The sequence below is a fragment of the Pan paniscus genome, chromosome 12, assembly GCF_029289425.2.
Source record: "Pan paniscus chromosome 12, NHGRI_mPanPan1-v2.0_pri, whole genome shotgun sequence".
Taxonomy (NCBI): Eukaryota; Metazoa; Chordata; class Mammalia; order Primates; family Hominidae; genus Pan; species Pan paniscus.
Genome location: NC_073261.2, coordinates 64,992,459 through 65,009,258, shown reverse-complemented (window position 1 = coordinate 65,009,258; position 16,800 = coordinate 64,992,459). Strand labels below are relative to the sequence as shown.

The 16,800-nt window shown below is 38.4% G+C and overlaps 1 protein-coding gene across 5 annotated transcripts in view; it reads right to left on the bottom strand.

The window, feature by feature from the left end:
• The window catches only part of USP34 (ubiquitin specific peptidase 34), a 283,346-nt gene that overhangs the window by 187,059 nt on the left and 79,487 nt on the right, over window positions 1–16,800 (bottom strand). For all 5 annotated transcript variants that reach the window (XM_034953216.3, XM_034953217.3, XM_055108352.2 and 2 more), the window contains 3 exons: window positions 8,549–8,616; window positions 5,468–5,660; window positions 3,664–3,725 (listed from right to left, as the gene is read on the bottom strand). In XM_034953216.3, the coding sequence (XP_034809107.1) occupies window positions 3,664–3,725; window positions 5,468–5,660; window positions 8,549–8,616 (323 nt within the window). The remainder of the gene's footprint in view (window positions 1–3,663; window positions 3,726–5,467; window positions 5,661–8,548; window positions 8,617–16,800) is intronic.

Here is a 16,800-nt window from a genome sequence, read left to right as displayed (position 1 = left end):
ATTCACCACCAGGCCCAGCTAATTTTTCTATTTTTAGTAGAGATGGGGTTTCGCCATGTTGCCCAGGCTGGTCTTGAACTCCTGACCTCAGGTGATCCACCAGCTTCGGCCTCCCAAAGTGCTGGGATTACAGGCATGAGCCACTGCACTCGGTCTCCTACTTTCAACAATAGAGAAGAACTAGGCAGAAAATGCAACAAGAATATAGGAAACAGACAACAACACTACAAACCAATTTGACCTAATAGACATCTATAGAACACCCCACAGAACACCCCATACGACAACAGCAGAATGTACAGTCTTCTTAGGCACACACAGAACAGTCTGTAGTACAGACCACATTAAGCCATAAAACACAACCAAGAATCCAATTAAAAACTGGGCAATATTGTGAATGAAGAAACATTATGGCAAATAACCACATAAAAAGCTGCTCTACATCATTAATAATTAGGGAAATGCAAATTAAAACCATGATGAAATGCTACTTTACACCCCCTAAATGGCGATAATAAATCTAGATAATAACAACTGCTGGCAAGAATGGGGAGAAACTGGAAACCACCTACAATGCTAGTGGGGATGTAAAATAATGCAGGTATACTGGAAAACAGTTTGACAGCTCCAATGAAAGTTAAAGGTAAACTAATCATATAAGCAACAATTCTAATCCTAAGTATCTACCATGAAAAATGAAAACATATGATCACAAAAGGACTTTACATAAATGTTTATAATGGCATTATTTATATTAATCAAAAAGTAGAAACAGGCGGGGCGCGGTGGCTCACGCCTGTAATCCCAGCACTTTGGGAGGCCAAGGCAGGCGGATCACGAGGTCAGGAGATCGAGTCCATCCTGGCTAACACAGTGAAACCCCGTCTCTACTAAAAATACAAAAAATTAGCCGGAAGTGGTGGCGGGTGCCTGTAGTCCCAGCTACTCGGGAGGCTGAGGCAGGAGAATGGCGTGAATCTGGGAGGCGGAGCTTGCAGTGAGCCAAGATCGTGCCACTGCACTCCAGCCTGGGTGACAGAGCAAGACTCTGTCTCAAAAAAAAAAAAAAAAAAAAAAAAAAAAGTAGAAACAATCCAAATATCCATCAACTGGTACTTGATCAAGTGTGGTATATCTATACAATGTGATACTATTAAGCAAAAAAAAGGAATAAAGTACAGAGACAAACTACAATCTCAATGAACCTCAAACAAACAAACAAGAGTATACTAAATGAAAAGAAGCCAGAAGAAAAAGACTACTATCATTTGATTCCTTTTAAATGAAATATCTCAAAATGGGTAAATCTACAGAGACAGAAAGTAGATTAGTGAGGCTGGAAATAATAGGTACTGGCTACAAATGGGCAAAAGACATCTTTTTTAAGTGATGGAAATGTTCTAGAATTGGACTGTGGTGACAGCTGCACAACTCTATGAATTTACTATTATAAAATTCATTGACTTGTATATTTTAAAAAGTGAATTTTATATGTATTTATATGTTAATAAAACTGCTTAAAAATACCCAATTCACAGCCGCCAACAATATTTATCACATGCTTTTTCTGTTTACTCCAATTTTCTCACACTGTACACATACTCTCCCTTGCCATCTTGAACTCTTTACCACCAGTCCTCAATGCTTTTGTTCTCCTCCCTATTCTCTTAAACATGTCTTTAGGATGTATATTCCTTGCATTTGTTATTGGAATTCCTTCTTATTCCCCCATTCACTGTTTTCACACAACACCTAGCCTGAATGTGCTATCACTGCAGTGAACATTCCCAATTTTTGTCCTTTTCACAGGGGATGAGGGAGTATGAATATCACATTAGCAATTACATAAGGTTCTCTTTAAGCGGTCTCGCGGAGGTGGAGGGGTGAGGGGACACAGGATGAAAATGAAAATCCAGAGCTGTAGGTTTATTTTGTTTGTTTTGGTTTTTTTCTGAGACATACTCTCGCTCTGTCGCCCAGGTTGGAGTGAAAATGGCACGATCTCGGGTCACTGCAATCTCTGTCTCCGGGTTTAAGTGATTCTCATGCCTCAGCTACCCAAATAGCTGGAATCACAGGCATGCGCCACCACATCTAATTTTTGTATTTACAGTAGAGATGGAATTTCACCATGTTGGCCAGGCTGGCCTTGAACTCCTGGCCTCAAGTGATCTGCCCGCCTCAGCCTCCCAAAGTGCTGGGATACAGGCGTGAGCCACTGTGCCTGGCACAGAGCTGTAGCTTTATAAATACACTGGATGTCGTCTACATAATGTCTTGACAGTGTGAAACAACACTTCTAATATAATCCAGAATTTATAAAGCAATGAAAAATTCTAGGCAACACACTTTAAGGGGATCACTGACAAAGAATATTGCCAGAGATGAATAACTCATATAGTGATAAATCCAAAAACCATACCATATAAAGAACAACTGGGAGAATAAGAACTCTTTAGCCTGAAGGGAAAAAAGAGTCAAGAGACAGTCTCTGGTTTCCAAATTCATGAAGACCTAGGTTCAACTGGGATTAGCGCCTTAGAGCAGTAGTAAGATCAAGTTACACTAAAGTATGACTCACACGTATAATCAAGAATTTTCTAACAAACCAATCCAACTCTGTTCCAGAAGATATTCTATCCTACTGTTTGAGATTTTTAAAACTGATTTCTATACTAGACGAACAATTAAATGGAATACATATATTTCTCAGAACCAAAGAAGTTTAAGCTATAAAAACTACTTTTTTAACTCCCAATGTGATGTTATTGGAAATGGGGCCTTTGGGAGATAATTAGGTCATGAAGGTGGAGCCTTCATGAATGGGATTAGTGGCCTAATAAAAGGGACCCCAGAGACCTCTCTACCTCTTTCCACCATGCAAAAATAAAAGAAAATGGCCATCTACAGTCCAGAAGAAGGACCCCACCAGAACTTGACGATGCTGCCAACAACCTGATCTCGGACTTCCAGCCTCCAGAACTATGGGAAATAAATTTCTCTTGTTTATAAGTCATCCAATCTACGGTACTTTGTTACAGCAGCCTGGACTAAGACAGTGTACTTTCTGAAAACTATCAGTACCGTATTTTTCAAGACTAAATTCTCCAGTATAAACAGTATGCTTTCATACTGTGACAAATAGTACTATATGTTCGCATACGCTTTTAAAAGAGAGAAATGTGGCCAGACACACTGGCTCACGCCTGTAATCCCAACACTTTGGGAGCCTGAGGCAAGTGGATGGCTTGAGTCTACAAGACTAGACTGAGCAACATGGCAAAACTCTGCCTCTGCAAATATCACAAAAATTAGCCAGGCATGCTGGCATGCGCCTATGGTCCCAGCTATCTGGGAGGCTGAGGTGGGAGGACCACCTGACCCTGGGAACTTGAGGCTGTAGTGAGCCATGGTCCCACCACTGTACTCCTCCCTGGGCAACAGAGCAAGACCCTGTCTCAAAAAAAAGAGGGAGAGTGAGTTATGTTACAGACAGCATAATGTTCTGAAAGTGTGATGAAGAATTGTACAAAATGTACAAAATTGTACAAAAAGGGCAAAGAATTTCTAGTAAAAATTTTAAATCTAAAAATTAGAATTTACCATATAAACAACTGTACATTAAAATGGTATACTTATATATAAATTACTGCTCCTACTTACGTTTCTGTGTCCGATACTAATGATTCATTATTGCACACATCATTGAAGGTATGGAGTTGATTCTATGATTAAAGACAAGAAATTAAGGGTTATTTCCAAAATTATTCTTGCATATGTCAGCAAATACTAAGAAACATGGTAAACTGATTGACATATGTAGATCACAATAACTAGATTAATATTATAAAATCTAAGACATAATCAGAGACACACACTTCCCAATTACTAAAACTATTTCTGTTATATTAAAATACTAAATAATGGCCAGGCGCAGTGGCTCACACCTGTAATCCCAGCACTTTAGGAGGCCGAGGCAGGTGGATCACCTGAGGTCAGGAGTTCTGAGACCAGCCTTACCAACACAGTAAATCTCCATCTCTATTAAAAATACAAAATTAGCTGGGTATGGTGGCATGCGCCTAAAACGCGAGCTACTCAGGAGGCTGAGGCACAAAAATCACTTGAACCCAGGAGGCAGAGGTTGCAGTGAGCCAAGATCGCGCCACTGCACTCCAGCCTGGGCGACAGAGTGACAGTCCATCTCAAAAAAACGAAAAAAAAAAACCAACAAAACACTAAATTCATTCCACAAATAGTATTCTTTATTACACTAAGTGCACTGGAGAAAATAAAGCTGAGTAAGTAAAAAAACACAGCAGTTTAATGCAAGAGAGCAAGTAATATGTCATTATAGACAAAGTTTCAGGAAAGACTCCACAGATAAATCCACTCAAGATTTAATTTATCTGGGACAATATCAACAAGTATCTTTTATATTTATGAAACCCGGTACACAAGTAAACTCCACCTATTTCACATTTTCAGTGTGACTACACTACCAAAACAAAACAAAACAAAAACAGTAATGTGGCCGGGTGGGGTGGCTCACGCCTGTAATCCCAACACTTTGGGAGGATGAGGCGGGTGGATCACCTGAGGTCAGGAATTCCAGACCAGCCTGGCCAACATGGTGAAAACCCATCTCTACTAAAAATACAAAAAATTAGCTGGGCGTTGTGGCGCACACCTGTAGTCCCAGCTACTCAGGAGGCTGAGGCAAGAGAATCGCTTGAACCCAGGAGGTGGAGGTTGCAGTAAGCCGAGATCATGCCATTGCGCAACAGAATGGGACTCCATCTCCAAGAAAAACCAAAAAACAAAACAAAACAAAACAAAAACCCAGAAATGTAAAGGAGTAAAGCAAATGGGGACTGTAACAAACCGGAGAAAGCATATTCATTCTGAGGGATAAAGTTAATGACTTAGTTCTAACAGACTGTTGTTATGCAAGAATACAGACCCAGGAATACCAGGCCTTCTTCCAACCCCCTCACCAAGAGAAGCCAAGAATACAGATTTTCATGTTACTTTGTCCTATTTAAAAACAGTATTTAAGACTATTCAAAACAAACATTTAGTAAAATTTGGCCTACGGCCCAATAATCTATGGTTTCTGCCTGGAAAATTAATTAACTGCTTATAAAGCCCTCCAATTATTCCTCTTTCTCAAAACATCTATAAACATAAAAACCTAAATAGTTTAAAAAGACAGAAACAAAATGATGAAAGAGTTGGACCCGGAAATCAAATGGACCCACAGTATAAATCCATATAAATCTAAGCTTCAGACTTATTTAAAATAAGAGAAACACAGAAATTATTTGTGAAGACCATATAAAGTAATCCACATAAAATACTTAGCACAATGCCTAGTATGAAGTGCTCCATAAATAGTGGGTAGTATTATGATGATAGACCAGAAAACAAATAAACGATGACCAAAAATAAAACAAATACAGCTTACTGTTATCTGACTCAATCCAGCCAACCTCATAGTCAAAGTAGGTGACATAAAGTACTTAAATGCAAGATCTAGGCTTTCTTTATCAAAGCATAATGTTGTATCCAATGGTTCTTTGACTGTGCTCCACATTAAGTCAGCCATGTTACGAGCTGCACTCTGTCGTAACTCCTGATCCGAGAGCTTGCATAAATACCTGAAATGATTCAGAAATAGAAAATACACAAAAATTCATAAAGCATTTTTAAAGACCACTCAATAACTTAAAATGTACATTGTAAGCATTAACATTTTTTGTGTCCAAAACCCAAAAACCTCTGGTTTTCCTCTCAGGCCCTGCCTAATCTCTTTGGCAGATTCCTTCTCTGCTGTCCAACCTTTCAACATTAGTCTTCCTCAAGGCCTGTAATGGATTACGAAATGGCCACAAATTCCTCCCATCATTATATGTACAAGAATTTGCAATGTGACTTTGCTATTCCTCTCATCAAAAGGTGTAATCTATTTCTACACCTTAAATCTGGGCCTTGCCATGTAACTTGCTTTGGCCAATGAGATATTAATAGACATGACATAAGTGGAAGCTAGAAAAGCCTTTGAGCTTGCCTTCTCTTGCTGGGAACTCTAATCACCAACAAAACAAGGAACCAAGGTTAGCCTGCTGGATGAAAGAGAAGTGTCTGATGCTCCAACTGACATGAAGCCAACTGCAAGACATATATGAGATTCCCGCTCACCCCACAAGACCAATCGGCATGGCAATCACAGAATGTGGGAACAAGGCTAACCTAGACCATCCAGTTTCAGCCAAGTCAATACAGATCAACAAAACTACCTAGCTAGCATGCTCGTTAAGAGTCATCACCACTCCCTAATCTCAAGTACCCAGGGACACAAACACTGCGGAAAGCTGCAGGATCCTCTGCCTAGGAAAACCAGAGACCTTTGTTCACTTGTTTATCTGCTGACCTTCCCTCCACTATTGTCCTATGACCCTGCCAAATCCCCCTCTGCAAGAAACACCCAAGAATGATCAATTAAAAAAAAAAAAAAAAAGTAAAACTAAAAAAAAAATAAAACACACACACACACAAAAAAAACTACCTAGCTAACCAGAGAACTGTGAGAAATAATAAATGGCTGTTGTTTCATTTTTTCTTTTTTTATAAAACAAAGTCTTGCTTTGTCACTCACGCTGGAGTGCAACTGCTCAATCAGAGCTCACTGCAGCCTCGACCTCCTGGGCTCAAGTGATCCTTCCACCTCAGCCTCCCTGGTAGCTGGGACTATAGAAGCATGCCACCACGACCAGCTAATTTTCTTCTGCGCAGAGATGGAGTCTCGCTATGTTGCCCAGACTGGTCTTGAACTCCTGGGCTCAGGTGATCCTCCCGCCTCGGCCTCCCAAAAGTGCTGGGATTACAGGCATGAGCCACCATGCCTGGCTGGCTATTGTTTTAAGCCACTAAGTTTTGAGGGATGTTTTCTTACACAGCAAAACCAACCCATGCAGAGCTCTATCTTAGACTCACCTCTACTCTTTTCCTGTATGCTCTCCTCAGGTGACTCCTGTGGTTTTTAAATACCATCTTTACACTCACAACTCTTAAATTAATGAAAACTGTTCTGAACTACAAGTTCATACTCCCAATTTGCCAGTGCCATTTAAGTCCCACAGGCCTCTCAAAGTCTTGTCTTTAAGTTCTCCCAGATTTTCACATCTCAGTAATGATATCCACAGTACAAATAAAAAAAATTGAGGAGGGGGGGTGCTGAATGTCATCCACATCCACAATACTACCCTTTTCTTTATACCCTATAATGACCAGTATTATTGATTTTATTTTCACTTACATTCATCCAATTTTCAAAATCATCATTAACAATCCTACTATAAGTAATCATCACTTTCCTTCCAGGACTAATACATAAACCTTCCAATTGGTCTCCTCCTAGCTTCTATTCCAGTCACCCTATATTTATGATCTATTTAAAAGCCAAATAAAACTTTTAAAAAATCATGAAACATCTGCTAAAAACCCTTCAATAGACTCCCATTGAAAAAATTAAATCCATACTCCTTACAGTGGCCTACAAGGTCCTGAATAATCTACCCCTGCTTATCTCTCCACCTTCATAATTATATCCCCTTACACATTATTCTCCACACCAATCTGCTTCTAGTTTGTGTCATACGCCAACTTCAAAGCCTATACTGACATGTTCCTTCTACAATACGTCTTTCTAATAATCACTTGAATAGCTGACTCACGTCCATCAGATATCACCTTTCAGAAAGGCCCCATACTCCCTCTGTATCACACTAACTTACTTGCATAGCATTCATCACTATCTGATTCTTTGCCTGATATTGTCTCCCAAAAGTTGAGTAGTGCTGTGAAAAAGGGAGACACTCAAACCTTTGCAAATGAGAAAAAAAGTACAATACTGTCATAAATGTTATCAAGAAATAAAATATGCAGAATCCTGACAGTTCATACTTTAATTCTAATCAGTACAACCCTTTCTCCATCTTCTTAGGCTTCCTTTTTAAGTTGAGACTTATAAAATTCAAATGTCACCTCTCGTTCAATGAGACCTTCCCTGTCCCCATAAACTGTAACCCACCCCCTAGAACTCTCAAGCCACCTTTGCTGCTATTTATCCTATAATACTTATCACTTTCTGATGTAGTATTATCATTTACTTCTTTTGTAAACAGACTGCACAACAGCAAAGATTTTTGCAATTTGTTTTCTTCTCTGCTATATCCTCAGTGCCTAGAACGTAACAGACACTTACTGTGTATTTGCTGACTGACTAAACACAGTGGAATAACCATTATTAATCTCTTTAATTCTTTACATACTCATGTAAAAAAAAGTCCAACATAATTTGCTAAAAAGTAACCATTAAATATAAATCCATATATGTGCATAAAAAACACTATATACCGAACTGTTACTTGAAATTTTCTCTAGAGGATATGACTATAGGGGACTTTCAAACAATATAATTCTATATTATAAATTGTTTAAATATATTACACTGATAATCGGGGGTAAAGAGATTTTATAAACTTACCTAATAACATAGGTCCTAAAAGGTATAATGTGCTGCATGACAGCAGGAATATGTAGCCATATTCTAATCTATATAAGAAACATAAAAACAACATTAATGCCTAATATGTGAAATACATATATCTTTCACTAAACTAATGAAAAACAAGAGCATTGGCCAGGCACGGTCGCTCACGCCTGTAATCCCAGCACTTTGGGAGGCTGAGGTGGGCAGATCACGAAGGTCAGGAGTTTGAGATCAGCCTGGCCAACACAGTAAAACCCCGTATCTACTAAAAACACAAAAATTAGCCAGGCATGGTGGCGCGCACCTGTAGTCCCAGCTACTTGAGAGGCTGAGGCAGGAGAATCGCTTGAACCCCCACCCCCGGGGCGGGGAAGAGGATGTGGTGAGCCGAGATTGTGCCACTGCACTCCAGCCTGGGCAACGGAGCGAGACTCCGTCTCAAATAAAAAACAAAACAAAAACGAGGATCATTTAGTATTCTGCTGCCTCTATAATTACATATATTATCAATTATGAAAAGAGTATAGTACAAAACAGAATTACACATGTATCAGGAAATTTAACCTATATATTATATATCTTATTTTACATGAAGTCTGTCTGAAAAATTAATCTTAGCTTCTTGCTGAAAAGAAAAAACCATCTCTCAAAGTAATATTTCCTTACCAAATAATTCTCTATACCTCTTTGTACAGTAGCATCCCCAATACAAGGCACTGTATTAGTTTTTTAATAAACCATATTAGTTTTTAACTAATCATCTCATCATTCCTTCCTAAAATATTTCAAATTACCCATAATTTCTAGTCATTTCAGTATCTGAAGCAAATATATTTTACAGTCACACACTGATTACAATATCAACAAGTACTTACTAAGTTTACTATAAGTAACTTACAGCTCGACTGAGTTATAATAAAAGTTACAATAAATATTTCATTTTTTCTACACAATATTTTAACATTTATAAATCAAATGTGAATACATTATATAACAGTTTTATTTTCAAAAATAGTAAGAATAAAAATCCTAACCCAACCATCAAACAAAAAACTCTGATATTGAGTCTTGACACAGGCAGGAGATACAAATTAAAAAATCTAGACAGGCGTGGTGGCTCATGCCTATAATCCCAGCACTCTGGGAGATGGTGGCAGGTGGATCACTTGAGGTCAGGAGTTCAAGACCAGCCTGGGCAACATGGCTGAAACCCCATCTCTACCAAAAAAATACAAAAATAAGCCAGGCATGGTGTCACATGTCTGCAGTCCCAGCACTCTGGGAGGTTGAGGTGGGAGATTCGCTTGAACCCAGGAGGTGGAAGTCTCAGTGAGCCAGGATCGCGTCACCGTACTCCACCCTGGACAACACAGCAAGACCATGTCTCAAAACAAAAAAAATTTAAAAATAAAATACATGAATTTGGGAATTCAGAATGTAGGGATTCACTATAATCAAATAAAAGACGTCTATAAAAACCCTGTAGTAAATACTACGTTAATGATGAAATGTTAAAAACTTTGCCTCCTGAGACTAGGAACAAGACAAGGAAGCCTCAATTCCACTTGAACTGAAGGACCTAGACAATATAAGTTAAGAAACTAAATAAAAGGCAAAGGACTAGAAAGAAGAATTTAAAATAATACTCTGAGATAATATAATTATGTAATTAGGAAACCCAAAATAATTATCAGATAAACACTGAAACTAAAGAGTTTAGCAAAACTGCTGCTTAGGTTAATATAAACAAATATGCACACACCTATATATACATACACACAACACCCTATATATGTTCTTTTCTTATTATTTGTTCCTGAGAACAAATAATACGGTTTTCAAAACGATTCCCTTAAGAACAGTATCAAAAATATCATGTGTCTAGGAGTAATCTAACAAGATACACACCTCTACATAAAAAGTTGGAAACTAATCAATTGAAGAACATGTAAATAAGGAGACATTTGCCATATTTATTGTGAAGATAATAGTTCTCCCGAAATTCATCTATAGATTCAGTACAATCCAACAAGGTTTACATGCAGAACTTATGAAACTCATTCAAAGCACAAAGGTCCAAGAATAGCTAAAACTCTCTAAGAAATATGACAAGGAGGCCAGGCGCGGTGGCTCACATCTCACTTTGGGAGGCCGAGGCAGGCAGATCACGAGGTCAGGAGATCGAGACCATCCTGGCTAACATGGTGAAACCCCATCTCTACTAAAAATACAAAAAACTTAGCCGGACGTGGTGGCGGGCGCCTGTAGTCCCAGATACTTGGGAGGCTGAGGCAGGAGAATGGCGTGAACCTGGGAGGCGGAGCTTGCAGTGAGCCAAGATCATGCCACTGCACTCCAGCCTGGGCAACAAAGCAAGACTCTGTCTCAAAAAAAAAAAAAAAAAAAAAGAAATACGACAAGGAGAAGCTGGGTGCAGTGACTCAGGCCTGTAATCCTAGCACTTCAGGAGGCCGAGGTGGGCAGATCACCTGAGGTCAGGAGTTCAAGACCAGCTTGGCCAACATGGTGAAACTGTTTCTACCGAAAACACAAAAACAAATGAGCCAGGTGTGGTGACGCGCACCTGTAATCCCAGCTACTTGGGATGCTGAGACAGGAGAATCACTTGAACCCCAGGAGGTGGAGGTCGCAGTAAGCCGAGATCGTCCCACTGCACTCCAGCCTAGGTGACAAAGTGAGACTCTGTCTCCAAAAAAAAAAAAAAAAGAAATATGACAGGGAGGTAGTACTTGCTTTCCCAGAGAGCAAGACTTCTTGTAAAGCTTCAGTAATTAAGGCAGTAGGCAAAACAGCACAAAATTAAGCAAATAGAATGGTGTACTATGCCAAAGAGCCCAAACCCATGCACATAAAAACATCCGATTTGGCTCATTGTAGTGATGAGGCATGAGTCACCTGTAACAAATACTTCTGGAGGCCAAGATGGAAGGATCACTTCAGGCCACTTCAGGCCAGGAGTTCAAGACTAACCTGTGCAACAAAAGTAGAACTACAGAACAAAGAAGAAATGACTGTCTTTTTGACAGTGTTAGGAACACTGGATAACTGTATGAAAAAGAAAATGAATCTTAATCCCTTCTGAAACTATAAATAAAAATGTATTGCAGTTGAATAGATCAAAATATGAAAGGTAAAGCAATAATACTTGTTTCCTGATCAAGGTAAGCAAGAAAAAAGTTTTCAAAAAAAACAACAACTTTGGCCGGGCACGGTGGCTCACACCTGTAATCCCAGCACTTTGGGGAGCCGAGGCAGATGAATCACAAGGTCAGGAGATCGAGACCATCCTGGCCAACATGGTGAAACCCCATCTATACTAAAAATACAAAAAATTAGCTGGGCGTGGTGGCAAGTGCCTGTAGTCTCAGCTACTTAGGAGACTGAGGCAGGAGAATCGCTTCAACCCAGGAGGTGGATGTTGCAGTGAGCTGAGATCAAGCCACTGCACTCCAGCCTGGCAACAGAGCGAGACTCCATCTAAAAACAAACAAAAAAAAACTTTGTAAGTATCTTCATCGCCTTAGAGTGAAAAATGACTTTTTCAACCAAAAATGAAAACCTTAACCATAAAGAAAAATGACAAACTGTACAACATGAAGCTTGATGAATAATATTTCTTCAACACAAGAGTGAAAAGCAACACGAGAGTGGAAGATATTGGCAATACATATATCAAACAAAACACTTCTACCTAAAAAGACGTCTATCTAAAACACACAAGGAAATTCTAAACATCAGCAAGAAAAAGACAATCCAATTTTGCAAATGGGCAAGAGATTTAAACAGGTACTTCGCAAAAAAAAATCCAAATAAGTAATATGCCTATGAAAAGGTGCTGATTCTCATTAGTCGTTACAAATATATAACAGGCTAGGTGCAGTGGCTCACCCCTGTAATCCCAGCACTTTGGGAGGCTGAGGCAGTCAGATCACTTTGAGGTCAGGAGTTCGAGACCAAGCTGGCCAAACATAGTGAAATCCCATCTCTACTAAAAGTACAAAAAATTTAGCCAGGCTTGATAGTAGGTTCCTGCAATCCCAGCTACTTGGAAAGCTGAGGCAAGAGAATCGCTTGAACCCAGGAGGTGGAGACTGCAGTGAGCCAAGATCGCACCACTGCACTACATCCTGGGCAACAGAGCAAGACTCCATCTCAAAAAAACAACAACAAATGTGTGTGTGTGTGTGTGTGTATATATGTATGTATGTATATATTTTTATATATACACACATATATAAAATATATATTTTTATATATACACACATATAAAAATGTATATATTTTTATATATACACACATATATAAAAATGTATATATTTTTATATATACACACATATATAAAAAATATATATTTTTATATATACACACATATATAAAAATATATATTTTTATATATACACATATATAAAAATATATTTTTATATATATACACATGTAAAAATATATTTTATATATACACATGTAAAAATATATTTATATACACATGTAAAAATATATTTTTATATATACACATATGTAAAAATATATATTTTTATATATACACATATGTAAAAATATATATTTTTATATATACACATATGTAAAAATATATTTTTATATATACACATGTAAAAATATATTTATATATATATACACACACTCACACACACACACACACACACACACACACATACATATATATATATAAATATAAAAAAAAGGCCAGGTGGAGTGGCTCATGCCTGTAATCCCAGGACTTTGGAAGGCCAAGGATGGAGGATGCTTGAGCTCAGGAGTTTGAGATCAGCCAGGACAATATGGCAAAACCCCACATCTGCTTAGCGGGGCATGGTGGCACACACCAGCTATGCAAGAGGCTGAGGTGGGAAGATCGCCTGAGCCCAGGAAGTGGAGGTTGCAATGAATTGAGATCACCCCAATGCGCTCTGGCCTGGGTGACAAGAGTAAGACACTGTCTCAAAAAATAATAAAATCACAATGAGCTACTACTATAAATCCATTAGAAATCTATAAAAAACCAAGTCAACACTTGGCAAGGATATGCAACTAGGGGAACTCTCACAGACCTGACAGAAGTATAAATTAATACAACCACCTAAGGAAACCATAGGTTTAACACCCAAGTTTGAAAATATGCATACTCGAGGGGATGTGGGGGTACAGGGGAGTTTAAAAAAAAAAAAAAAAAGGTTGGGCATGGTGGCTCACACCTGTAATTTCCGCACTTTGGGAGGCCGATGCAGGCGGATCACAAGGTCAGCAGATCGAGACCATCCTAGCTAACACGGTGAAACCCTGCCTCTACTAAAAATACAAAAAATTAGCCAGGCATGGTGGTGGGCGCCTGTAGCCCCAGCTACTCAGGAGGCTGATGCAAGAGAACGGTGTGAACCCGTGAGGCAGAACTTGCAGTGAGCTGAGATCACGCCACTGCACTCCAGCCTGGGCGACAGAGCAAGACTCCATCTCAGAAAAAGAATATATATATATATGTACACACACACACACACACACAAACACCCTGATAAGACATTTACTTCTAGATATACATCCAAATTAAATGCACACACATGTTCACCAAAACACACATAGAAGAATGCTGACACCCATACGAACTGTAATAACCTAAATGTCCATCACCAGTAAAATAAATTGGTATATTTTAAAAGATAATTCAACAATAAAAATGAACATACATGCAATATAAATTTCGGCATTTAAAAAAAGCAACCAGGCATGAAAGAATGCATAGTATGTGATTCCATCTGCATGGTGAAAACAGACAAAACCAAATTATAGTGTTTAGGGATATAAGATTAGGTGATAAAACTTTTTTTTAAAAAAAGCAGGAGAATGATCAGCATTAAAGGATGAATTGTGTTTATTTTTAAAGGAGAAGAGATGGAATAGTTAGTGGCCTGAGGACTCATAAGGTAGGCTTCTGGGGAGTTGACAATGTTCTGTTTCTTGGTTTGAGTGATGGTTAAACGAATATTTGCTTTGATAAATCACTGAGCCACATGTTATCACTTTGTGTACGTTTCTTTATGAATGTTATTTTTCAAATTTTAACAGAAGGTTAAAAATCCTATTTTATACAAGATACATCGGAGGGCATAGTTATATCTTTTATTTTAGAATACACAGACACAAGTGATTAAAAATTTCAATTAAAAAACAGCAAATGAAGAAAAATGTCAATACAAGAAAAAATTTTAATACAAGGAAGAGCTACCATTTACTAAGTCCTTAATATTCCCATTGTGATAAATGAGAAAAGTAATGCTTATAAAAGTAATGAAAACAAAATTACATACTATGCAACAGAGGTACAATTCAAACCTAGGATTGTATCATTATAAAAATCAGCATTCTTTAACACTACTATAGATCCCAACATCATAAAAACCAAATTCCATATGCTATTAATCCTACAGTGTGCCCTTTATCATTTTTTTTAAGTTTTGAGCTTTTCAGGTTTCCTTCTCCCCACCCCCTGCTTAGTGCTAATGGAATTCTAGCAGCCCTCCTAACCTTTTAACCTAGGTTAAAACTCTCAGAAATAGGGAAAAAAAGAAAAAAAAAGTTCCTTGCTCCCTTTAACTGCAGAAAAACAGCGTTCTGCATCAAACCTAGTTCTGACAAAGTGCAAAGTGGCATCATGAAAACTTAATTTCCTATTCTCCTATCTAGTAAAGAGATATCAAAAAATATGTAATCCTACCCTAGTTTCTGATATTAAACAGTGTTTGCTAGTATATTTGTAAAAAGCAGTCTTAGGACACTGAACATTCAGAAATTGCTATTGTGTTCCCCTATACGTTACTTAAGCCCTACAAGCTTGTACCTTTGACTAAAGTATATTTTGTGTGAAGTTCTTTTTATTAATCCTCATTTGCACTTCTTTCTACTCCATAATAAAATAAACCCCTTGTCTCTACTGGATTATTTATAAATTAATAAAAGGTGTTATGTATGAAATGACAAACTCAGGCAAAGAGCTGAGGGCTGAGGAAGGATACTGTAAGCTAAAACCAAGTGTAACTCAACAAAAGTGAGATTAACTTCCATTTGGGTCTCAGTGGAGAAACTTGGACGCCTCCATGTTCTATTTCTCTAAGCTGTGTTAAATGTTAGTAAGCTGCATTCGCAAAGTAAGAAAACTACATAAAAAGCTGCATTTGCAAAGTAAGAAAACTACATAAAGATCTTTGTTGTTTTCTTGTGGGTACAGCTGTTATTAAAGAACGGATCCATATAATAGGTGGAATAATATTTGTGCAAACTGAGAAATCTCCTAAAACTCAGAGCTAGTTAAGAACTGCTGAAGTTCTAGTTAAGAATCTGCTAAAGTTTTTGAGATTGAAACAAATGTATGGGCTTGACGTTATTATCAGATTTGAACCTTAATCTGATAAGGTAAGAATTTCCTTTCTTTGTTGATAATTCAAATCCAGAGCAGAGTGAGTTTTCCCGAGATGAAATTTCAGGATTCTAGATTCAGGTTCCGAAAAAAAAACTCACCAGCCAGGCGCGGTGGCTCACACCTGTAATCCCAGCACTCTGGGAGGCTGAGGTGGGGGCATCGCAAGGTCAAGAGATTGAGACCATCCTGGCCAACATGGTGAAACCCCATCTCTACTAAAAATACAAAAATTAGCTGGGCATGGTGGTGCGTGCCTGTAGTCCCAGCTACTCGGGAAGCTAAGGCAGGAGAATCGCTTGAATCTGGGAGGCGGAGGCTGAGGTGAGCAGGGATCATACCACTGCACTCCAGCCTGGTGACAGAGCGAGACTCCAGCTCAAAAAAAAAAACGAAAAAATAACACTCACCATCTGACAAAGTTACCTTGCCTCAGTAAGAGTGAGGAAATCAGCCGGGTGCAACGGCACACACCTGTAATCCCAGCACTTTAGGAGGCCAAGGCGGGCGGATCATTTGAGCCCAGGAGTTCAAGACCAGCCTGGGGAACATGGTGAAACACTACCTCTACCAGAAACACAAAAATTAGCCAGTCTCAAAATAAATATATAGCTTTTTCTTTAAGTGAGGAGGAAATCATACTAGAAAATAAACAGAATGGGATCATTTCCTGAGTCCCAGGAAATGCTATAAACATGTTCTCTTCTGAATGTGTGATTTAGTATAATAAATTGAGAAAAAGAAGTATTCAGTAACGTTAGTCCGTATCTTTCCTGCCACAAAAGTGATTTATGAGTTATTT